The 25,544-nt window shown below is 41.7% G+C and overlaps 1 protein-coding gene and 1 pseudogene across 1 annotated transcript in view; one reads left to right on the top strand and one right to left on the bottom strand.

The window, feature by feature from the left end:
• The window catches only part of DMD (dystrophin), a 1,907,270-nt gene that overhangs the window by 1,796,037 nt on the left and 85,689 nt on the right, over positions 1–25,544 (top strand). Inside the window, exons 63-66 of the mRNA XM_084843968.1 lie at positions 5,360–5,434; positions 12,706–12,907; positions 16,193–16,278; positions 19,095–19,252. Of these exons, the coding sequence (XP_084700094.1) occupies positions 5,360–5,434; positions 12,706–12,907; positions 16,193–16,278; positions 19,095–19,252 (521 nt within the window). The remainder of the gene's footprint in view (positions 1–5,359; positions 5,435–12,705; positions 12,908–16,192; positions 16,279–19,094; positions 19,253–25,544) is intronic.
• On the bottom strand, positions 23,105–24,064 carry LOC146350002 (uncharacterized; annotated as a pseudogene).

Consider the following 25,544-nt stretch of genomic DNA (forward strand, 5'->3'; position numbering starts at 1 on the left):
CCGGCCTCCCCCGCCCCCGATCCGAAGTCATGTCACTAGACAGCCAAAATTGGCTGTCTAACCGCAAATGCAGGGTGGCCAGAGTGTGGAGGAGAAGATCCCTTCCGCACTACGTACACCCTGCTTTGGATAGGCAGTCGCCTCTGAGATGGCTCCGAGTACAGCCAACACCACAGCACAGCAGATGGCACAGTGACAATGAGAAAATGCTGTGACTCAAACAAACCCATTTACACTTTTAAGGAAAATGAAAGCAAGTAATGGTCAGAACTGTGACCTCTTCGTCTTTTAGAACAAATAAAACAATAGTAGGAAACTCCACTACTTGTAGTTTAAGAGCCAGAGCAGACATTACTTTAAATCTGTGTCTAGTAGCTACTTCTTTTTTCTTTTTTTTTAATTCTATAGTAGGTGCAGGAGCCCCAGTCTGGACTGGGACCCTAGTGTGCGGGGTAGGGCAGATTTTAAGATCTGGTTTAGGGCCCCTGTGCTTATTCTAGAGTATGGGGGGAATGTAGCTGCTAGACACAGATTTAAAACAATGTCTGTTTTGGTCCTAAGAGACAGAAGTGTGCTAGCCCATAGGGGCGAGACATTCTGTCTCAAGTACTATGAGTCCCAGAGTTCTGTAGTTCCTGCTCACTTCTCCTATGCATAGTCCTATGCAACAGCATCTGGCAGCAGAAGGGAAGGTCAGACATCATCACCTGGAACATTGAGACCCCAGGGACAGTCTCACCAATATATAGCACATTAGTACACCTGCAGACCGATGGGAAATGGAGCTTTCCAGAGGGATTGCAATCATCTTCAGGGGAACTCCATCTTTCATAGGTCATCAGGCCCACGTGTGCTGACATACTGTGTATCACTGTATCTGGTATGAGGATACTGAGCAGGAAATACTCAGGATACTGAGGAGGAAAACCTTCCTCCTTCCCTGTCTTTGACTATGCCGCTGCTGATCCTACCACCTGGCCAGGTAAGGCCTTAAGGAAAATGAAGGAGGGCAAATGAAGGGGGGTTGGCAAGGAGAGTGGGGGAATGAATTCCATCCAGAAAATAATTTTGAGGATTCAAAAGCTCTCATTTGAGGTTGGCTTTTAAATGCTCCCAAAGTTCATTTCTGATCTTAGCTCAGGAAAACTTTGCCAGGATCCCTAATTCTACTGAGACTGTATCTGTCATCTGCATGTCTGGAAACCTAGGTTTCCAAATAATTTCTGTTTTGCTTCAATCTTGAAACAACTGAACTCAGAGAAACTCATATTCATTCCAGGATGCATACTTTGAGGACTCCAGCCAACCATTTTCCATATTTAACACTGTTTGTGAACTTATCATTCTACAACATTTCTTTCTTTAAAATTAAATATCTTTAACTGGATTTCCAAACAACAAACAATACAACATTATAACTGTGCAACTTAGTGGTTACAACATTTCCTTAAACTCATAGCTCTATCCCAGAGGTAGGCAACCTTTTGGGTCCATGGCCACATTTGGTAATTTGAGAAACTGTCCTGGGCACAACCATAAAATGTCCGCTATGGCTGAACATGGCTAGTCACAAAGGACAAGTAGCCTGCCCAGAGGCATTAATGGGAAATTAACATGGCAGCATCTAGAGGCTCTCACTTGGCTTTGGAGCAATCCCAGCTGCCAGTAAGGAAATATAAAAATATTTTTAAAATAAAAATTGAGAGGAGTAGGGTGGCTTGGTGGGCACCAGAGAAGGTGTCCAGGCCCATGGGCACCACATGGCTGCCCATGGGCACCACATTGCCTATCCCTGCTCTATGCAGTAGAAAGCTTAACCTAAAGCTGTAAAGCAGAAGTAAGTAACTTGTGCCCCTCCAGATGTTTTAACCTACAACTCCCATGATCCCTCACCATTGGCTGTGGTGGCTAGGGCTGATGGGAGTTGTAGGCTATCACATCTGGAGGGCCACAAGTTGCCTTCCCCTGCTGCAGACGATATGGGAGCAGGCAGATGAGTTCTATATAATACAAACTCCTTTTGTTGTTATCATTGAGAAACTAAATAGTTTCTCCTGAAGTATGTGTTCAGTGGAAATATAGTAACCAGTGTTCATTCTGTTTAGAGTCCCTCCCACCACTGCTCTCCCTTCCCCAAATAAGGTATTGTGCAAAAACCTCTCTATACTGTGAACTACTCTTGCTGTCATATTTCCTCCATGACCTGGAACTTCTGTTCAGAGCTGGCTGGAGAGTAGATCTGTACGATACCTTGTAGTCTGGCAGCTTCTTGATACAAAAATACATGTTTAATAATGTTGGTGTTTGGCTTGTATCTACTTCTCCTCCCCCTGGGGAAGGGGCTTTATTAACATCTATGAAACAAGTAGAAAATCAAGTATAGTAGCTTTCTCAAGTATGGAGAAGCAATGGTGGGGAAAACTATGTTGAATTTTTTAAGAGGTCCTTGGTCAGAGAACAAAGTTAGAAAGGTGTGTTTGTTACAGATGTTTCAAGAAAAATAACATGAGGTTATATGTGTGTTTTTCTTTGTTTTTTAATAGGTCAGGGCCCTCTGGGAGGGTGTTAATATTGATGATTCCTATATTTAAAGATTCTTACAAGCAGTCTAATTTCAATTATGTACATGGATCAAGAAATTTGCTATATTTTGGTATCTGTGTATATTTCTGATTGAACAAAGTTGAGAATACGACTAGAAGACTTTCTGCAGTATAATTCAAGCACTATCAAGTTGGCTAATTGCATTGTTAATAGAAATCTGAGGAGAGTAGAAAAATGCATTTAAAATACAAATAAAGTGTCTAGGTATGAGGTGAGCCTATTATACTACAGGACGTCAGTTGGACCTAGCAAAGAACAATGTTGATTGTAAAAAAAGGTTTATAACCGGGAGAATAAAGTAATGGAGATGAGCATGAGTAGGTGAATTAGGAGTATGAGAACATTGAACATGCTTTTATATCAAAAAATATATATTATTAATCCAAATATGCCAACTAATTGGTATTTTATATAAAGTTTTGTTCTTCTCCTACCTTTACCTTTTATATCACTTAAAGAGCATTTGAATGCTTTTTTTATATGCTAATCTTTGTTATTCACTTCTTAGTCTTATCTGTAACATAGAAATCGTGCTTCTCCCCTCTGTCCTTAATTGAAGCATACTTTTCAGAGTAAGAGTAATGATATTTTACAAGTCCACACAATGAAACTGCAGTCACAGTACCTTGGCAAAAGAATACCCTATTAATTGGGTTTCAGGATAGATTAATTGTCTATGTATGAATTCCACAGTTTATTCCAAGCAATATCAAGGTTTGTGGGTCTGTCATATTATTGTGAAGCAGATCTGGCAGGAAGGAACAGTGCCAGAGCAATACACTAATGAGCAGCCCACTTGAAAGGTGTATGAAAGTCTGTTAACAGGAAAAGAGCAAATACATGTTGAAAACTGGTAGTGTTATGCTAACAACTGGTTTTTTTAAAGCGGGCATTCAAGATGAATACTCCAAAAGTTGCAGTCTAAATAATCTGATGCTTGTTTGACAACTAAATAGTGATGTGAGGTTATTTTTTCTACTTCTAAAATAACTGAGGGAGAGCAGGAGAGTAGTTGTGGGCACTGCACTCTTTCTTCCCATTTTTCTGCACTTTTCAGGCCAATATACCAAAAATAAGAAATAAAATAGAGGGGGAAAGGAAGGAGAAGATTGACTTGGAGCATCTCTATACCAGCCTAAAATCCTACATTTAAAATGGGGCTTTCTGCTTCCATGTTAAATGCAGGATCAACAGGCTCCTTTTACATGCACTTCCCTCCCCCACTTTCCCCCATATCTGAGTCTTCCATGTTTCATTGGGTTAGCTTCTCTTATTGTGAGTTTTCCTCTTTTCAAGAGGGAACTCAAGCAGGACTCAGGCACTGTAATTTGATAGCTCATTCTCTCCGATCTCTAAAAAAATGGAATAAAGGTCATTTAGTGTGGGAGATGCCCTGGAAGTTAATGATGTCAACTAAAGGACCCGCAAACATCTATGAGTAAGCTCCATGTGAAGAAGCCCTAAAAATGAAATGGAGGGGGCTATGAAGCGAAAGAGCAGAAAATAAAATGTGTCTGTTGTGTCTTATCAGTGCAAGGTCCATTTTATGTCCGGTGTGATGATGGGGTAACGTTAAAGACTACAGAAGTTAAAATGCTTACATAAACTTGCATTTCTAGTATATTTCATTCCGTAAGGTATCCCAGTGGAAAGAACAAGTGGCTACAACATAGGGAAGTACATACATCAGATTGTTCGGTGCTGTTGGGCTTTTTGTATATATTTTTTGTATATATTTTAGTCAGTCATCCCACATGCAAGCTCACCTGGCTATATACAATCCTTTGTAGAAGCATGAGAGGCTCACCACGTTTTTTTCAGAGCTCAGGGTTTGTTTTTTGAATGGAAGTGAGGTGAAGAAATATTTCAATAAAGCTACTCTGTTGCTTCTGTTCCTAACTCAGCATTTCCTTTACTTAGGTGAGATGCCATTATATTCCTATTCATTGTAATTTCAAAGGGGCACCTTAAAAGCTAGGTTATTATATAAACTGAAGTGAAAGCTTGGGAGGAATCTGATGCTGCCAAGAGAGAGAACAAAACTAGGCGAAAGTGGCACTAGCATCAATACTTTATAAAGCTGCATTGTTCTCTATTGCATCATGGGATTTAGTTCTCACATGCAAAGCCTGGCAGGAGTCTCTCTCTCTCTCTCTTTTTCTTCCTTTAAATTTTCTATGTAGGTTTCCTTTTCCAAATACAACAGCCTGACTCTATCCCAAGCAGAAGGGGGGGGGGCAAGATGGAGGGAATTCCTAATTCTTAACTTTCTTAAAGTGACTACTCTTCTTAAAATTAGTACTCTTGCTGTCTGGGGCATGCTGGGTGTTGTAAGACTTTTTTCTGTCTAAACATGCATAGGATTGCACCCTAAATTAACTATGCTCTGTATGTCACTATTTGAGACAATTAGCAATTTCTACAAGGAATGCTGTGTTAATAAATTATTAACACAATGTATCATTTACGGCACAATTAAGTCAGACTTGAAATCAGTAGGATTCTAGGTTTTTAATTAAGCACCTCCTTTAATGTTAAGGAGGTGCTTAATTCTCCCTTTAAAGTAACTGAAATGTACAGAGCTGTACATGTCTACTCAGAACCAAGTGTCACTGAATTCAGTGATGCCTACTCCCAGGTATGTGGGCATAGTATTACATCCTTCATGATACTGATGGTGCTTAGCATTTGGTTAATAAACTTGGCCAATGATGAAATCACTGAATTCCTTTTTGTCCTTTTGCCCACCTCTTAGCTGACTTGAACAATGTTAGATTCTCGGCATACAGAACTGCCATGAAGCTCCGAAGACTACAGAAAGCTCTCTGTTGTGAGTATTATGCAAACTTTCATTTTTCAGAACTTACTTCTAAATAGACATGCATAGGATTGTGCGGTAAATTCATTCTTGAAAAATCTATACATTATTTTAACACCATAGTAGGAAAGATTTGCTAAACCCCTCTATCTCAAAAAAGGTTTGAGAAATTTTTTTTAAATGTAGTAAACTTCAATGACATTTTTGCTTGATTTTGCTATGGGAGCTTTTTAAAGGGAAATTGTTACAGTTGTACATCATACTATCACTATCTTCCATTAAAAATGGTTTCTGCTAAGCTTGTAGAGCCTAGGGGCATTTCTACACCAGCCTAAAATCTTGCATTTAAAAAGGGGCTTTCTGCTTCTGTTTCAAATGCATGATCACGGCTTTCTTCCCTCCGCCCTTTCCCCCTCCTTCTCCCCCTATCTCAGTCTTCCATTTTCTTTCATTGAGCTTTCTCTTCTTGTCGCTTTTCTTCCTTTCATGGAGGGAACTCAAACAGAATATAACGGGGTAATTTGATAGCTCATTATCTGCGATCTATTTAAAAATAGAACAAAGGGCATTTAGTGCAGGAGACGCCTTGGAGGTTCACAGCATCATGTAAAGAGCCCGCAAACTTCCGTGAAGGAGCTATCTCAATTGCTGGATAAAAGCTCTGTGTGAAAAAAGCCTAGGAGAGTATTTAAAAAGCAGTGTTGGAGGTGATGTCAGAATATCCATTGAGGATGTGCTTGTAATGCTGCTGGATCATAAATGTCACTTCTGGAGATGTATGTGTTCCAGTAACACTGTTACCTGAACATATGGAAAGTAGATAAACATTAATGCATGGTTTGCAGAAGGAAGATCAGAGGCAAGGAGGCTTCTTTAGAATAAACAGAATAACAGGATCAAAATGAAGTAAAAGTCCCCATTTTCAATTATATGACTCTGTTCAAAGCCATAGTAAAGAGAAAGAGGGATTTTTAACTAAAATGTGGATGTTAGGCAAGAATCAGTGCCATGTCACTGCACTTCTGCTCACATAGCAGAACTTTCCCTTTCCCTCCTCCCTCCACCCCCCCCCCATCTCCTCTAGATGATCCTTCAATCCTCTGAAGCAGATTTGGGGGCATGGGGGCTGTAGGGGTAAGAATCACTCCCATCCCATTCCACTGACTAAAACCTTTCTGTTTCTGGGAGGCGCTAATTGGATACAACCTTTTGGGTCTTACTGAATTTTTATGATGGCTGTTAATTCCTTTTAGCTTCAAGCCCATTGACTTCAGCAAATTCTTATTTCTTTCATTCTATTATTTTCTTCCACTGCCATTTAAAAATTATGAAGCAAAAGCTATTTCTGAACTTGGGTGTCTCAGAGTCCAATTTAAATTATATATCTTCTTAAAAATTCCAAAACTGCAGAAACATAATTAACAGTGCAATCCTATGCATGTTTAGCTGCAAAAATGTCCTACAACTCCCCGCACTCCCCAGCCAACCATGCTGGCTGGGGCATGCTGGGTGTTGTAAGACTCTTTTCTGTCTAAACATGCATAGGATTGCACCCTAAATTAACTATGCTCTGTACGTCACTATTTGAGATATTGGAAGAGATTTAGCAATTTCTACAAGGAATGCTGTGTTAATAAATTATGCAAATTAAAACAACAACAACAACAACCAGAAGACTGTGCCTTATTCCATTCCCACAGTGTCTTAACTGTGGAAATAGTGTCCGAGGCTGCAATCCTGTACCCGCTTAACTGGGAGTAGGCCTAATTGAATTCAGTGGGATTTACTTCTGAGTAGACATATATTGACTTGCATCGTTAACGTTTTGGTGCTGCATTATTTGAGGGGGAGCCATTTAATTAGTAGAGTTGTTTTCTTGCTTATTCTTCTGGAAGGAAGGGAATCTAGCTATACCCTTTTCTTATAGAGAGGTAACAAGGATAGAAGAAAGAACTATTTCTATTCAGCTGGGTAGAAATAATAATCTCCTCGCCTGGACCTTTTCATACATTTGTACAGCTGTATGAAAAAATGGTTAATACAGGACTTCTGTTACAGTACCCTTCTTTCAAGCATTTGTAAGAACTTTATGACACAGTTGGTCTATACTTGCACGTTTTCTTTAGGGTCAAGTCAGATTTTTACCTTTCCAGATGTTCTTACAAACATGCAGTGCCACTATGCTAAATACCTATGTCCATTGTTCATGCCTGCTTCAAAGGGAGTTTTTTGAGGTGGCTGATTATAACAATGTTTGCTCTTTCAAGAAATGGTTGTTTCTAATCATTAAAGGTTCTTTTACACCACCACCTTTAAACCAGTTTAATTTTACAGCTTTATTAATTTCTGGTAGCATAATTTATTTAATACTGAATTGTTGATATTAGGAAAGGAAGAAAGATGCAAAATTCCTTTGGAAAGTTAATATTATAAAACAGAAGACTGTGTGGGAAGATTAAGGCTGTTAATATATTTGCTTTTATATTTAAATAAAATGGAAGCAATAAGTGGCCTGGTGGCTTTTAAGTCTGAATATGACCTCATTCTAGGTATCAAAATAAAAAAATGTTTTAAAAAAGAATTCCACAGCAGGGGGAAAAAATCTTGCGATATTATATGTATAACTCTGCATATATACATTAAAAGGAAATATAGGCAAATTGTTAAGTGAGTTCAGGGATATTTACATCAAAGCTTGTCTGAATAAACCTCAGATTTTATTTATTTTAAACACTGATACCCCAGCTTTCCTCCATAGAGTTCAAAGCAGCTGACAATAATACAATTAAAACAATTATAATAAAGCAATACTTTAAAAGTAGGTAATTATGGGACTGTAGCTCAGTGGTACTACACATGCTTCGCATGATGAAGGTCCCAGGTTCAATTCCCGGCATCTCCAGGTAGGGTGGGAAAGACCCTTCCGACATCCTGGACAGCCATTGCCAGTGCAGAGTGTAGACCAGCCCTCCCCACCATGCTAGCTTTTCCAGACCCCCTGCTGCCCTTCTTCTGCATCCTACTTTTCAGATCACCCTCTTGCTCCAAGATTGCTCCCCTTTTGTTTCCGTTTCAGCTGGCTGGCTGGAAAGCAGCAGAGCACCAGGCTCTTCCTCTTCCTTTCCCTCTGAAGAATGCTCTGAGCATTCTGGGGAAGGGAAAGAGGGAAAGGAGCAAGGGCAGGGAGCATTCTGGGCAAGGGAAAGGAACTCTGCTGCTTTCCAGCCAACTAAGGTAATTTTAAAAAATAAAAAATAATAATCAGGAGGGGCAGGAGGGTCCTAGCAGGTGTTGATGACTCCAGAGATAGGGTATTGGACCTGGGAGACCTGAGTTCAAATCCTTCCAGAACCATGATGCCTCCTGGATGGCCTCGGGCAGGTTGCTCTTTCTGAACCCAACCTAATGCAGCCCCAAGCTTCTTGGAGGAAGTATGGCAAATACATGATGATTTCCCCCATAAGCTTTTTTTGCTATGTGTAGTGTACACATGCTGAGAAGCTGCAGCCAATTCACAATGTCACAGTGAAACTGATGTCTTTGCAGTTTTGCACATACTGAGCTTTGTGGCATGTGTGGGGTGTGATTTAAATAATCACTGCTGGGTGTGGCTTGTCATCTGTCTGAACCTGGGTGGCATGGGTTGTTGGAGGAGAAACAACCCTCCAATAACCCATGGGCTGTTGTAGGGTTATTGAAGGGTTGTTTCCCCCTCCAACAAGCCATGCCACTTGGGTTTGGACAACACAACAAGCCACACCTGGGCAGTGATTATTCAGATGGCGTCCAGCACACACCATGGTTTAAATAAGCCACCATGACTTATTTTGATCATACAAACCAGCCCAGTGAGTGTACATTTTCCTATACTATGGAAACAATTACATTGGGGAAAGACCTAGCAGTACTTTGAGACTGGCAAGCTTTTTCATGCAGTGCTCACAATGTTTTACTTTTCTTCCACAAAAAAACTCGTATTGTTGCAGAACTCAGAGTCAGAGAGACCACGGAGTGAAGGAAAAAGAGTTTCTTTATTTAACGCGCGGGCTTAAGGCTGGAATCATTTCCAAAGAGCCAAAAAGCCCGGATTTATATCAGCACATTGTTTTTATAGACATTGTGACACATAGGAAACGGCTCCTCCTCTCCCTCCCGTGTGGGGTTGCAGTCCTCAACATTTCTTCTCCTAGCACCATTGTTTATAATACAAGAAATGGGTTATAGGGTAGCCATGATAAGCAGAGAACAGAAGAGAACAGCAGAGAACAAGATATACAATTCTATGACCTTAGCCTTTGTTGACAAGATAAGAGACTCCTGTGTCTCGTCAGCTTACAAACATATATTTCAGAGAGCAAGAGCGCAGCAAGAACATGAAGCATGAGACTGCATGAGGCTACTTAGTCTGACCCCCGATATGGCTGCTACAGTATTTGATTAAAGATGTACAAACCCTTGGTCTAAGCCAAAATCTTGTCCTGTCTTCTTCCCAGTCATCATCCCACCTTTTCTCTTCTATTAGTCTCCCTTTTTCTTGATGAAGTAGCAGGCTGGTTTGCATACCTTGGTAAGCCAGAACTGTGAGAAATTTTGCTTACCATGAACATGCTTGATTGCTCCCGCTTGGCCCTCCTAACAGCTAAACAAACCAGGGAACCTTCACCCTTGGTTTGTTTAACATTATGTCCAAACTGGAATCTCTGGCTTCTTGCTCCCCTAATAAACTAGAATCTCAAGCCAAGAACAAACCTGGCTTATGATTCAAGAAGCAACAGGGAGACAACTATTTTACATCTAGTTCAGAAAGTGTGAAAGATGGAGAGGAAGAAACTGTGTAGCATAGTGTATACCAGTGCCCTGGATTGGAAAACAGGAAAAAAAGCATGAAAATTGCAATAATCTGTCACTGTTGGTAATACTGGTCATGATCCAAATGATTATTTTGTATGAGTATATTGTTGTATTTTTAATTGTGCTTTAATGTATTTGTTTTATTATTGTTTGAAGCAATTTGTATTTATCTATGATTGTAAGCTGCCTTGAATGCTATTTTCTTGGTAGAGGGGTAGAGTAAAGATCAAATAAATAAATAACCTATATGACATTGGAGCTTTCTGTGGCCCTATGCAGATGGCCATGAAGCATACAAATGAACATGGAGGTCAGAATTGGGATTGCACCAGCTTCCATGTGTTCAAGGCCCCATTTACACTGGACCTACCCATGTAGACTCCCTCCACACAATATTGTACTGTCCATTTTTGTGACGTGTGATTTGTATGTAGAGAATCGACATGAATTCAAGAACTTTGAAAGTATGGAGGTGGGAGTTCAGGCCATTGGGCACAATCCCAGTCCTCTTCCGTGTGTTCATTTGCATATCTGTTTGTATTTATTTAAGCTGCTTCTATACAGCTTGACATCCAGGATCCCCAGGCGATTTAGATAGAAACACATACAATACAACATGAAAACAGTATAAAACAATAAATAACTTAAAACATTACAATAAAAGCAATAAAATAAGAGCAGTGTCATGATCGATTACAAGTCATGGAAAGCCTGAGTTGAACAAATACATTTTAAGAGGTGTTTGAACCTTGCCACAGGTTCTGCCCCTTGAACTAGACATGGGAGAGTGTTCAAGAGGGTGGATGGCCCAAGAAGGCCTGCCTATGTGCTGTTACCTGGTTATTATTACTTATTATTTCATTTCTATACCGCCCAATGCCAGAAGCTCTCTGGGCAATTCACAATAATTGATACACTATTGGTTGTGAGATGACCAATAAGGCCTCCTGGGAAGTTCTCGGGGTCAATTTGGTGTATATAGGGGAAGGTGGACAACTAGGTATGAGCATTTCCTCAGAGACCATTTACAGAAGGCTTTGATAGTTCTCACTCTTGTCTATTCTACAGCCAATGAGATAATGATTACGGGCTGTCACATCAGTTATCAGCTGTGGGAGTTGTAGCAGTGAAAACAACCAAACTGCTTTAGTGTTCTCTCTGGTTACCTTACTCATAAAGGGCTTCTTTTGATAGCAGCCACTGGGGCTGTTCGCACAACACGACAGCCCGGGTTATGTGGTGTGTGTAGCCACCATTTTGAATATGCAACTCCCGCTCGGAGGTTGCTGTGTCATGTGAACCCAGCAAGTGTGGGTTATGCAAGGTTTAAACAACCCTTGCATAACCCATTGTCTGTCGTTTAACCCTCGCATAACCCACACTCGCCAAGTTTGCATGACATGACAACCCCTGAGGGGGATTGCATATTCAAACTGGCACTCATGGGTGCCACAGCTTGTCACGGGTGAATTCATCGAACAAGTCCAAATGGTGATGAGAATTCACTCTTAAAACTACAGAGTTAAGGTATTAGGAAAAAAACACCTCAAACACATTTAAAAAATACAAAATTGAATACTTCCTGACCCTTGGTGTTCATTGCGGTGCTGTAGCTTTAACTGTGCTCTGCCATCACTGAATAATACATATGTCTATTTTCTATATATTTTAAGTGGCCAGTTAAGTTAAGTAGTAGAAGAAGATAATGCCTTATTATACATGTTTCTTTGAAACAGGGACTTCTATATGGTATGGGAGAAGTACAGAGTTCAAATTAAAAAATGCAGCTGTTTTGTGATTTATTCAATAACTGTCTAAAGCAAAACGTATTTTCACACCACTGCTTATCATTAGTGGATATATTAGTGGCATCTCATGAAGGTTTAAAGTAAAACCATCAGAAGCTTTCAGAGTACTGCCACTTATTAGCATGGAAAGCTCTTGCAAATGAGAATGACCTCTGTTTATCTGTAGGTGCATACATAATTAGACTGAGACCCAATCCTTGAGGGGTTCACTTAATTATCATTCATTCATTTTCTCAGAGGAGCTGGACACTTCAGCCTTAAGCTCCATGTTAAAAGTATTTTACTGCATTTCCAATTTATCTAATACATTTGCATTAGAGAAAGTGTCTTTCCTTGATCCCTTGGGATGTGGCTGATAAATAGACTGTTGCCGGACAAGGAGCAGCTTTTAAACTAGTAACATTTTATATGTTGCTAAATTAGATCTTACCTGTCTAGAGAAATTACATTAATGGGTAGAAAATACTAAAAATGAAAAATGAAAACTAAATCTTCAAGCTGATGTAATGAAAGCAACAGCTGTTTTCAGCTTGGTCCAGTATACACTATTAAATAATTGTTGCCTATTTTGCCACAGATTGGAGCTGTTTCTTATTAGGACTGTTATTTCTATTATTTATACAGTGGATCTTCTGAGTCTGTCTGCTGCATGTGATGCCTTGGACCAGCACAACCTCAAACAGAATGACCAGCCAATGGATATACTTCAGATCATCAACTGCTTGACTACTATTTATGATCGATTGGAACAAGAGCACAATAACCTAGTCAATGTCCCCCTCTGCGTAGATATGTGCCTCAACTGGCTTTTGAATGTTTATGACACGTATGTGTGGGTAGACCTCAGTGGAAGTTGATTATAATGAACTTTTGTCCTTGCTGTAAAAATGAATGACTCAGAGCTAGCAAGCTGGTGGTCAAAGTGCAAGTTTAATACAGCTAATGGCTTAAAGGCTGCACTTAGCTGAATCAGTGAAGCCCTTGGTTAGGTTTGGAGTCCAGTGTAGTTCTCAGAGTTATGAAATGAGACATTGGGAAATGATAGTTTTAAATAGAATATCCTAGGCAATTGGGGTCATTTTCTTAACTTCCATACCATTTGTTAAATAATCACTCTGTTATGCCCTTCTGCATTTTATTTTTTTTTTGTCAGTATGCACTGGCTTGATTTACATCACTACCACCAAGAGGCATGATTAAGATTGCCTGTTGTATGAGGAACCACTTCACATAAACAGTAGCTTTTCTAGGCAATAAAATAAAATATTGTAGCTTCAGTTTAAAGAACCCAAGAAACTGATTTTAGTTTAATCAAAGTTAAAACCTCAGTTAAGGACATGGTTCACAGCACTGGAATACTTCCAGACCCTGAATATTTCAATGTTAATCAAGACAATTACACCCAACTAAATTATGGATAAGGAACTACTGTATTCTCCCCTAGAGTTACAAAATACATCAGAAAATTTCCTCCTTACCATAATCTGCCCCTGGTCTCAATGTATTATTATTTTTTGTTGAATTTGTAGGTACAAAGAGGATAGCTATTACTTAGGGCACAAACCTATTAGATCCACCCTGGGTACTTGTAAGCCTCCAGGTTTGGAGGCTTACAATTATCCAGTGCAGAGGAGGAGGTGTATTGCGCCTTCCTCTCTGCATTTTAGCTAGGCGGGTGTTTTCTCCTTTCTAGTGGAGGCTTTGGGGAGGGGGAGGGATGGAGGCTGGGGTGGGCTGGGGATACGGCATAAGCCCTCAACTCCCCACCCACCAGCATGCCCCCTTTCTCTCTTCCTGAGTTCATGCTTGGGAGCTCGTAGAGGCAGCCAGCATGGTTCTCTCCACGGCAGCTACAAATGGGAGGGGCAGGGAGTTCCAAATCCCAGCTCCAAAGTCATAGCACTGTCTACGATCTTGGTGCTGGGAATCTGAAAAATCTTATGGCCTGCCAGACAGTGACTGTGGTCCATAGGATTACTCCTTCAGTTACTAATATTGACTGAATTTTAGAAAGTAATAATTTAGCATACTGTTTATTTCAACCAAATATAAATGGAATTTTGCAGTTCAGCCCAACTGACACATTTGACCTGAAAACTCAAAATAAGTTATCCACATGCACACCCATCTGAAGTTCAAATTGTACACAAAGAAATTAAATCAGAATAAGCATTTGCAGGCAAGATTATTAGGGCCAAACTAGACATGATGTTAAATGAATACCATTGGAGCTTTCTTTGTAATGCAAATAATTACAAAGATTCGGCGGAGTGATTTTGGTTAGAACTGTAGCTGGGAAGGAAAGGATTAAACTTCCCCCTCGGCCTGCTGCAATCCCAATCACTGTCACCCCACCCTCCCAGGGCAGCTATTTGCATTTAAAAAAAAAATGTTAACTGCAAAGGTGCATTTAATGCCTCATATAAATTGGCCCCTAATCATGATAGTTATATTGAGCTACCAGATTCAGAGGCAGTATGCCACTAAATACAAGTTAGTGGGAAGTAGCAATGGGAGGGGGATATTTCCTTCATGACCTGGTTTTGGGATTCTTGGAGGCATTGGATGGCTACTGGAAAGTAGAATGCTGGATTAGATATACTTTAGGTCTGATCCAGCATGCCTCTTTTTATATTCCTGTATTTCTTATATCCTTTTTTTGCATCTGTTTGGTGGAAAATAATTGGATAAGCTTAAATTTGCTAACTTGCTCCCAGTTTCAAGGTTTGCTATATTTATTTGACTTTCTGGTTCTTCCACTATCGTTGCCAGAAATGCTGTATTTATTTACACCTACTCTTTTAGTAACCTGTTCTAATTACAGGAGGCATTTATTTATCTATTACATTTCTATACCATCCAATAGCTAAAGCTCTCTGGGCAGCTCACAACAATTAAAACCACAAAATACAAAATAAAATACAATATAAAATTTAAAGATTTAAAACTACAATCTAAAAGTAAAACCAGAATAAAACCTAGCAGCAATGTAGAGATGTAAAATTCAATAACAGATTTAAAACAACACAACTAAGACTAAAATGCCTGGGAAAATATGTGCCCCAGAAAGAACACAATGTAAGCACCAGGTGAGCCTCCCTAGGAAACTCATTTCATAACCAGGGTGCCACAGCAGAAAAGGGCCTCTTCTTGGTAGCCACCTGCCTCACTTCCTTTGGCAGGGGCTCCAGAAGAAGGACCACTGATCTTAGGGTCCGGGCTGGTACATATGGGAGGAGCCGATCCTTCAGGTAATCTGGCCCCAAGCTGCTGGCAGCCAGTGCAGATGGAAAAGCAGTGGCATAATAAGATCATGCTGTCCAGTCCCTGTTAACAGTCTTGCTGCCCTATTTTGGACCAGTTGAAGTTTCCGGACCATTTTCAAAGGCAGCCCCATGTATAACGCATTGCAGTAACCAGGCATCTGCAACTTAAAGTATTATAGAACCCTAAATAAAGAACACTTAAGTAAACATTTAGGAAGAAGTTACTATGTCTTTTTAATATATATTTTTAAAAGCAATATACCCACGGGGCAGTAGTCAGTAGTGCCTGTGTGCTAGTGGGACCTACCACTAGCACAATGGAAACTTAGTGGTTCCCGAAGTAATTGGAAATGAGTGGAACCACTCATTTCCGGAATGGCACAGGTCAATGGAAATTGCAGAAGGGAGCTCTGCTGACATGTCCTGTTCTAGGAACAAACGTTTCTGCTCGTTTCTTGGGTTCCTTCAGGAAGCGCTAGTTCTTGTTGTGCTTGTGGTGAGTCCCGCAAGCTCAGTGGAACCAGCAGAGGCACAGCAGCAGGATTGGATAAAATTGGTAAAATTTCTGAGAGCTAAACTCAAAACAGCCATTCAGCATAGGAGACACGGTGAACCACAAGCAGTCCTGAAACTGATCTAATTACAGCTAACTTATTGTACATTTATACTCTATTCTTTGTTGTCCTTTTATGTTTATATTTCATGCTAGTGTTTTAGGAATTAATTTCCTTCCTTTTAGGGATTTCCTTAGCTTCTAGTAGGTTTTTTTTTTCGCAGTTAGAAGCAGTGATTATTAACTGCATGTTGATTATTTTCCCCCTTGTCCTGTGATTTAATATCAACAGGGGTCGAACGGGAAAGATCCGGGTCCTGTCTTTTAAAACTGGTGTAATTTCCCTGTGTAAAGCACATCTGGAAGATAAATATAGATGTAAGTTGTGTTTCATGAATTTTTAGTTTGTCCTTTTTTCTGCTTTTTATGGGTGAGGCAGCCAATACTCAAGTGTTAGCTACTAATGTATTATAAATACCTCATCTTGATTTCCTACTTTTAAGCATACAAATAGGTTATAATTCTCAAGGTATTGTGCTTTTTATACTGTGTGACTTCTAATGAAATTGATTGCAGTTAATATTCCATTGTTTGGGAACCTTCCTCTATAGCAGGGGTGGGCAGCTTGTGGCCCTCCAGATGTTGCTGGACTGCAGCTTCCATCATACCTCACCATTGGCTATGCTGGCTAGGGTTGAGGGGAGGTGCAGTCCAACAACATCTGGAAGGCCACATGTTGCCCACACCTGCTCTAAAAGTTTTTCTTGGAAGCTTCAGTTGAATAATGCATAAGCAAAAAGGGTCTCTTTCAGTCATATATGGTCCATGTTAGATCATTCCTAAGCTTAACATGGAGTTGTACCCAACATAACACTAGCGGAAAAAATACAAGAGAAGGTAGTGTTCCACTAGTTATTCTAGTGATTGTGTGGTCCGCTAACAGTTGCAGAAGCACTAGCTGAATAATGAGTGCAAGGGAAAACCTAGCACAAGGTAGGCAACCTGGCGCCCTTCAGATATTTTGGTCTAAAACTCCCCAAATCCCTGAGCATGGCCATATTGACAGATTCATGGGAGCTGGAGACCAAAATATCTGGAGAGCAGCAGGTTGCCTACCCCTGAGCTAGTGTAATTAAGTCATACTGAGTTGTGAATGCATTTGTGCAACAGCTTGCACATTGTCTTGCAAAAGTGCTTGTGCGAGCGGAATCAAGTACTGGATTTTACACTTGCACATGGATGAAAACAGTTCCCACAAATAGTAGAAACTTTGTGTTAGCAGAATGACACCACTGGATACAACCCATAAAGCTGACACCAGATAATTCAGGCCCGCACTGAGAAAGATATTTAGATAGGGTCATTGATAACTTGACCTTATCTTGTGCATTTACCAAGATAACTGGATATTTAGAGCTCACAAAATCAGACCATAATGAGCCGTTTTGATACTGGATTAGGAAGGGTATACACAAGAACTGCTTCATGCATATACATGTATGCTAAAGCCAGTGTCAGAGCCCCTTCTGATGCATGACATTTTTATCTCTGTTATTTTGGTAGCCAAGAATAACCTTTTATTATCCACAGGATGTTTAGATTGTTAATTAAAGTGAAATAAATAAAACTAGATTGATTTCTACATATGGTCCTGTGTTCAAAGAGCAACTGCAGGCTTGCCCAATTGTTTAGGCGTGCCCAGTGGGATTTTTGTCTTTTTCATTGAACAGCATTCATATATGCAATATCACAAGCTGCTTTTGAAAGTCTCCTTGGTTTCAAACATGGCTTGCTCTTTGGCATTAGCATAGTTTGAGAAATAAACCCAATGGGCACAAGGAACTAGTGATGTGGTTCACTGAATCCCAGTCATGCTTTTTTACTTGCTGTAAACCTTCAGAAGTGATCAGGCTCCAAAGAAAGAAACAAAGTATTCAATACAACAAAGTCTTATGGCACCTTAAAGACTAATTTATTCTGGCATTAAGTTTCCATGACAGAAACTCTCCATAATGAAGAGTCCAAGGTGCCACAAGACTCTTTGTTGTTTTTGCTGTAACAGACTAACACCAACTCCTTGTGGTGTTCTTATAGTGGTTATTCCTAAATGATGAGTATTATAACTCTGAAATTCATTCATTTACTCAAATAGCCTGACACAAAAGTCATACTGCAAAGAAACTCTCCAGAGCTATGAAGAGAATAGAAAGCACCCCCAGATTATGTATACAAACATCAGACTGCTAGGAATTTGATGCCTTTAATCAACAATTTAAATAGACACAAAATAAAATGATGCGTTAAAAGCTGTATTAGGAAACTTGTGTACAAGATGAGAACTTCTCTAGTACGAAATGAAATATTAAAGAAGCTGCAGAAATAAAACCATATTATTTTTATACTGCTGAAATTTTTTTAATGCTTTGAAAAACAAGCAAGATTTATTCAGGCCATGTATTGGTAACTAGAGTAGAATCAAATGAATATTTCAGTTGGTTATTATAACCTCATTCTCTTTCCTTTTGCAAACTAACATATCTCAAAATATCTACAATATAACTAATTCACAGTAAACTAAATTTTACTTATGGCACAATTTCTGGAGAGTAACATTCCCTTTGGGCACAGCAGCTCTGTAATAGAGAACTGATTTTTCTTCCTTTCTTTTAAACACACTATTGCAATCTGAGCATTTTGAAATATCCATTTTATGAAAAGTGTTTTCCTTTTTTCAACATGTAAAACTGGGAATTACTTGAATCTAAAGGTGTTCTCAAATGGAACCGCTGACCTATTGCAGCTACCAGAATATTTCAAAATGCCACATACATGCAATCAGGATTCCCAAACTTTGATTAACTTCACGGGTTGCTTGGAAAAAGCACAAAATGCAGAGGAAACTGTGTTGGTCCATGTTTACTTCTGAGAGAAAAAACGTTCCCTGGTTTGTAGTTTTTATTAATAAGTGCTATAAAGTGCTTATTTCAAAATTATATATCAGAGAAGGTCGCATTTCTAAATTGCCAAACAAATTGTGACCAAACTAATAAAAAGGAGCTCAGCTCTAATGAGGAATCTCTTCAATTTATTTGAATCTCTGAAAGGAAATTTGTTTTTGAAATATATGCATAGTCATAGGTAACATAGTTCCCATTGTTTTAATGGTTTTTGCTTTTTTGTTTTCCTGTCTCCAGATTTGTTCAAGCAGGTAGCCAGTCCCACTGGATTCTGTGACCAGCGTCGCCTTGGCCTCCTCCTGCATGACTCTATCCAGATTCCAAGGCAGCTGGGAGAAGTTGCCTCTTTTGGTGGCAGTAACATTGAACCCAGTGTTAGGAGCTGTTTTCAGTTTGTAAGTATGCTTCTACTGTGTGCTATTTTTAAAGTCAAAATGTGTGTGTAAATGTGTAGACTTCAACTCAGGAGAAACAAATGTGGGGAGCAGGGTACCTTTAATTATTACTGATGTTGTTGAAATATTTTCTTGGAAAAGCACTGAGCAAAGGGCTGGATGCGCCTGATCTCGTCAGCTAAGCAGGGTTAGCCCTGGTTAGTACTTGGATGGGAGACCGCCTGGGAATCAGGCTTCCTGCAATGAGCAGGGGGTTGGACTCGATGGTCTTGTAGGCCCCTTCCAACCCTATGATTCTATGATCTCCTTCTATGATTTCCACTTAGAATATGGCAGCCTCTTCTCTAACTCAGACACTCCAGTTGGCTTGGATACCCACCAATTTAAATCTGAAATTAATCAAATTGTCTAAAAATGGTGGTATTTGTTTCCATTCGTGTTCTGCCTTTCAACCTAACCACAATAAAAGCAATAAAACCATTTTAAAAATAAGCAAACTAAAACAGTATAGTCAGTATGAGTGGTAGAAAAAACATGACACTGCATCCCCTGTAGAATAAAAAAGCTTTGACTTGTTGTTTTTAATCACCAAGGAACTTGCCTTCTGAACTTCCTGAAGAAGAGCATTCCATAGTGTGATCAGGTGAAAAAAAGGATAGAGCACCTGCACCTTTAAGAGTTGTGTAGAAGAGGGAATTTCTCCAGGTGTTACTACTCCTCCTGCAAGCTACTCCCGGGGAGGAGTAGGAAAGGGAGGCAGCTGAGGGAAGAAGGAAAGCAATCGGTCTTCCTCCTTAAGTTTAAATTCCCATTTAAAATGTTAGATCACACTGTGCATGATAAAAGACTTCTCAAAGTGATCCAGTGTGGATTTCAAAACTGAGAAGGACCTTATAACCCTCTTCAATTGATTTTTTTTCTGCATGACAATAGGCATGTGGGTGACCTCACCAAACATCATTAATCTATCTCCATGTCACCTATAAGCCTCTTATCATGCTGCTTAAATTGACTAGTATGGCCACCTTGGGAGGGTTCTACTTTTAAAGGCAGTCTAAAAATCATTTTAAATTATATAAAATAAATATGTAGATCCTACATTGTTCTGTAAAAAATGAAGATAGCCTTGCTGGTCCATGAGAAAAAAATCTTCAGGTTTAATTATTGTATATATTCAATTTAAAAACACACACAACAATCTTTGGTTTAAGAGAAGAACTAAGGCACTTATGAATTATCTTATATGCCAAAACCCCACGGAATTTCTAAGTTAAGGCACCTAGGCTTAATGTCTGCACCATATAAGTAGTAAACATGTTCCACAGTCTTTCATGTGCTTGCTTACACTTTAGCCTCCATGTACCCACACTTTCCCCAACTTGTTTGGGGAAGGCAACTCACTGCATAGTTGCAGCCCAGCTCCAGATATTCCTGGATGACACAGTCTTCTTCAGCCATTTCAGTTGAGCTTCCAGCCTGGTTTGGGAACTAAGACTGATTTAATGGCCCCAGTGTATGATCATCTAGAGGTTGACTGAATAATACTTCCTTTTCTCCTTATAGACTTCTCATTAGCATTTGATATTGTGGACCATGATATTTTGTTGGTTTGTTCGGAAAATTCTTGTTGGCAGCCAAGTGATAGCATTATGCTGGTTCTGCTTGTCTTTTATAGGCGACTCAAAGACTAAGCCTAGGAGATGCTGCATACTTGGCATTTAGAAATCACAACACGGTGTTCTACAGTGTCTACTTATTTCAAAGCTATGTAAAGCTGCTATAGATAAGATCCTTCTGGAGCTGTTTATAGGACCAAGACTGAGATTTAATTAACTAGACATCTAGGTCTTAAACCAGTACCTGGAGGCAGTAGCCAAAGAGATGAGGGCCAGTAGACTGAAACTAGACAAGGTAGACAGAGAATGTAGACAAGACATGATGGTGATGACAGGTGAGTTTGCTTATGTTCAAGGTTTTTGGTTGCCCTGATTGGATAGATTTACAGACTGTAATTTGTCTTGCATCCAATTTCCTAATTGATAAATAGCTGTTGGTTATCATAAGGAGTGCTGATTATTAATTACATCTCATATGTCAACTATGCCCCTTCTTAGAAAGCAGCAGTCTTGTTACTGTCCTACAATATGTTCTGAATAGGCCTGTCCTGTGAAGACAGGTTGAAAGCTCCTATGGTAAGAAGTGTTACAGCCTGCCTCCACCATATGGTAGGAGGCAGAAACTGTTTTGCAACAGCTGTATAAATAAACCTTAACAGATACATCTAGCTTCCGGGCCCAATTCAGTTTGCTAGTTTAAAGTGCTAGGTTGGTCTGTAAAACCTTCTATGGCAAAAGTGCAAAATGTGTGGGCTGCAGTCAGCCCCAGAAAAGGAAAAATCCTCTATGGCTCCTGCCATAGAAGCCTTGTTCCTAGTGCATCCCTGAAGTGTCCTAAGAAGCAGCGCTTGAAGGTTCCTTCCTGCTTCTTAGGATGCTCTAAAAATGGGGTTTCTATAGCAGGAGCCATAGTGCCTGTTCCTGGCGTGTTTTTCCTTTTCCACAGTTTTTTTCCTCTGAGAATTTTCCAAGTAACAGAGTGTGGGGTGTCAGGATCCTTCAGCAAGAGATGGATTAGAGGAGGGAGAAGAGCTAGGAGCCAGAAGTTCTGGATGACTGGATAGTTTGAGAAATGATATTTCTGGGAGGAATGTTGGTTTTATCTGATCAAAGCAGGTGTTAGGCCTATGAAACGCTCTTGGACAGGAGTTGGATGTGAGTGAGTTATTTGCGAGCGGAGATGGGTTAAAGAAGACGCAGACAACAAGCTTGGATTGAAAATTGGGCCACATTTTATTGAAATATCTGCAAAGGGGTAACTAGGACGGGCATCTAACTGTGTCAGCGGCTATCTGACACTTCATGGGCGAAAACACACCCAGCCTGAGGGGTGGCGGTGATCTCGCCATCCCTCTGGACTGCCCCTTGTGGGGGAGGTAGACCTTCCGGTGTCACCCCCGACCCGGTGCCGCATAACACCTGGGTGAGTGAGTAGGGTTGGTCTCCCAGGCAACCCTTATCCCCCCGCCGAGCCGCACAACCCATTCGGGGGGCCCTCAGGCGTCACCTGTCACCATAAGGTGCCTCTGCATGCACACCATCCCTACTCCCTTTCCAGTTTTGCCTGTCCTAGCCGCCACAGGAGTCACAGGCCTATTGCCTGTGAGAAACTCCCCCCACCTGCGCAGAAGAACTTCCCGCAGGCCCCCTTGCAGATCGACCAAAAATAAATCATTGCCTATGTCTGACAGGTGGACGCCGTCCTGCCTGTAAAGCTCCCTCCTAGTCCAATGAATTCCTTGGTGGTTGATGCAACCATCGCCATGCTCTGACAACCCACGTGCCAGTTCTCTATTCACCTTGCGCCGGGCCCTTTCCATGGCCGCATTACTCTGCGCCCTCCACATGATTCTCGGGAGCATTGAGAACCATAATATGGTCACCCCCGGCCAGCGATGTCGGATCGTCTGCAGATCGGCCAACGCCTGCTCGATCAAGCCCTTTCCAGGCTTGTAGCCCAGGTCGTTCCCTCCAAGGTGTAACACCAGGACCTGTGGAGGGAAACTGACCAAACCTCATTGAAAGAGTGTGGGGAGAAGACCGTCCCATTGCATACCCCTTCGGCCGAGCCATTGTATCGCCACCTGTTGGGGAAACTGCAGCCGGGATCCGAAGGCCGACGTAGAAGCTCTGCGGGCAGCCCAAAAAAACCCATACTGTGCCCACAAATGAGCACCCGTACCTGTGTCGGTCGAATCCCATCTAAATAAAACATTGGGGAAGGCGAAGAGAATCATCAAGAAGCATCAGGCAACTTGCGAATGTAAGAGTGGAAGGCCCTGGAGCGCCATCTCCCTACCGCTTTCACTTGCTTGGATGAAAAACCTATGGCAGCTGCCGTAGAGGCCGCCCCAATACGAAATGAGTGAGTCCCGAAACGGTAATGCCCCAGACCCAGTGTGGTCAAGGCTACCTTAGTGACTGCCCAAAATTGGAACTTTGTCAGTGGTGAACCATCCGCATGGCAAAATAGGGGACCCTCACTTGCCCCGCGGTGCTCAATGAAAGCCCGCAAGGCCCTGACCGGGCATAACTCGTCGGCCTGGGCCTGGTTAAGGGTAACCAGTGCTCCCTTGCCTGCCTGATCGGTTTTTGAATGTCTAATATGGAGGTGAATCAGGCTAAGCTGGATCTGGATATCTGAATACCTCAAGGCCCTCCCGGAGGTGTCGGATTTGGAGGCCCAGACCAGTTCTGAAATCCTGAGGGCCCCGAAAAAGGCTGTTAAAGCTGCGGCGTGAAAGAGGGATGCTTCGTATGGAGAAGAGCAAAGGGAGGGCCACAATGCCTGAAGCCCTGTGAGAATAACTGGCGACAAAGGGTGCCTGGAGTCTGGCGGGGCAGGAAACATCCGTGCCCAGCCTTGCACAGCTCTCCTAATTCGGAAATCTGAGGTGGAGTCCTCTACCCCTCACACTTTGGCCCAAAAGGCCAAAGAGGCGAGCTTCCCCGAAATGGTCCTAGCAGATAGTCCCTTGTTATGCAGATGTACGCAAAATTGTAACAAGTGGTCCACAGGTAAGGGCCACACATCCTGCAACTGAAGCCCGCACCTGAAGGCGCCAAACTCCCTACCTGCTCTCTCGTAGGCAGCTCTAGTGCTGGGGGCTATAGAATTCAGGATCGCGTGTTTGACTTGAGAGCGCCAGTCTCCCACAGTTCGTCTGGTATGGGGTCTGGCAGCAGACGGGCCCATGGAGACAACGCACGGAACCTGTCGATCTGGTTTCGTGACAAAGCATCAGCTACCGGGTTCCCCAGACCCGGCACGTGGCAGGCGCGGAACCATATGTTGTGGCGTAGGCATTGGAGGGTAAATCCTCTAACTAAATCCATGACCCTTTGGTTTCTAGAGGATAATGTATTAATGACATGCACTACGGCCCAGTTGTCGCACCAAAAAAGGGCGACAGAGTTGGCCATCAAGTCTGCCCAAATATGTACAGCCACATAAATGGGGAAGAATTCCAGAAAGGTGAGGTCCCGATTGATACCGCCGGCGGCCCAGGTCTCCGGCCACTGGCCCAGGCACCACCGGTCTTGCCAAATTAGCCCAAAACCAAAGGTGCCAGCCGCATCTGAATGGATCTGCATGTCGGCTCGTAGAAGTAATTCGCGTCTCCAAAAGGAGATGCCATTAAAGTCCCTCAGGAATTTAAGCCATACCCGCAGGTCCATGCGCATAGCAGAGGTGACTCTGGTGCGATGATGCGGGAGTTGAATACCCCGCATTGCCCAGCAGAGCCATCGCAGGAATGCATGACCAGGGGCATCCACTCTACAAGCGAAGTTCAGATAGCCAACAATTTCCTGTAGTTCTCTAAGGGAGACTTTACGAAGGTGCAAAATGGACTGGAGCTTATTTTTAAGTATCACCAATTTATCGTGGGGGAGACGAGAACACTGTGCGCGGGTATCAAGCTCGATCCCCAAGAACGTCAAAGTAACAGTTGGGCCCTCTGTCTTCTCGTGTGCCAAAGGGACACCCAAGTCTGAGGAAAGGGATATGAATGCCCTAATCAGGTCAGAGCATTGACTGCCGTCCCCAGGTCCAGCAAACAGGAAGTCATCCAAATAATGGACCACATCGCTGCAGCCCGTCTTGTCCCATATGGCCCATTCCAGAAAGGTACTAAATGTCTCAAACATGGCGCAAGAGATGGAGCATCCCATAGGGAGGGCGCGGTCGATGTAAAATTTGTTCTGGAAGGAAAATCCCAGCAAATCAAAATCCAGAGGATTGATAGGCAAAATGCGAAAAGCGGATTTGATATCACACTTGCCCATCAATGCCCCGTGGCCCAGAGCTCTTATCATGGCTACCGCAGCGTCAAAGGATGTATAACGCACGGAACATAGGTAATGTGGAATTTCATCATTAACCGACTGGCCCTTGGGGAAAGAGAGGTCATGAATTAACCTGAATTCACCGGGCGATTTCTTGGGTATAATTCCCAAAGGGGAAATCCTCAGGTTGGGTAGCGGGGGCGAGGAAAAGGGGCCGATGACTCGACCTGACTGAACTTCTTTGTTAATCTTATCTTGCACCAGGCGCCGCGTGCTACAAACAGACCGGTGGTTACCGGTCAAATACGGCTTGCGCAGGCCCGTAAAGGGAATCCTGAAACCCAATGTAAAGCCGCGTTCCAAGTAGATCGCTGCCCGCCGATTTGGGT

This window comes from Heloderma suspectum, chromosome 3 (genome assembly GCF_057233095.1).
Source record: "Heloderma suspectum isolate Gila_16-S chromosome 3, 16-S_ref, whole genome shotgun sequence".
NCBI lineage: Eukaryota > Metazoa > Chordata > Lepidosauria > Squamata > Helodermatidae > Heloderma > Heloderma suspectum.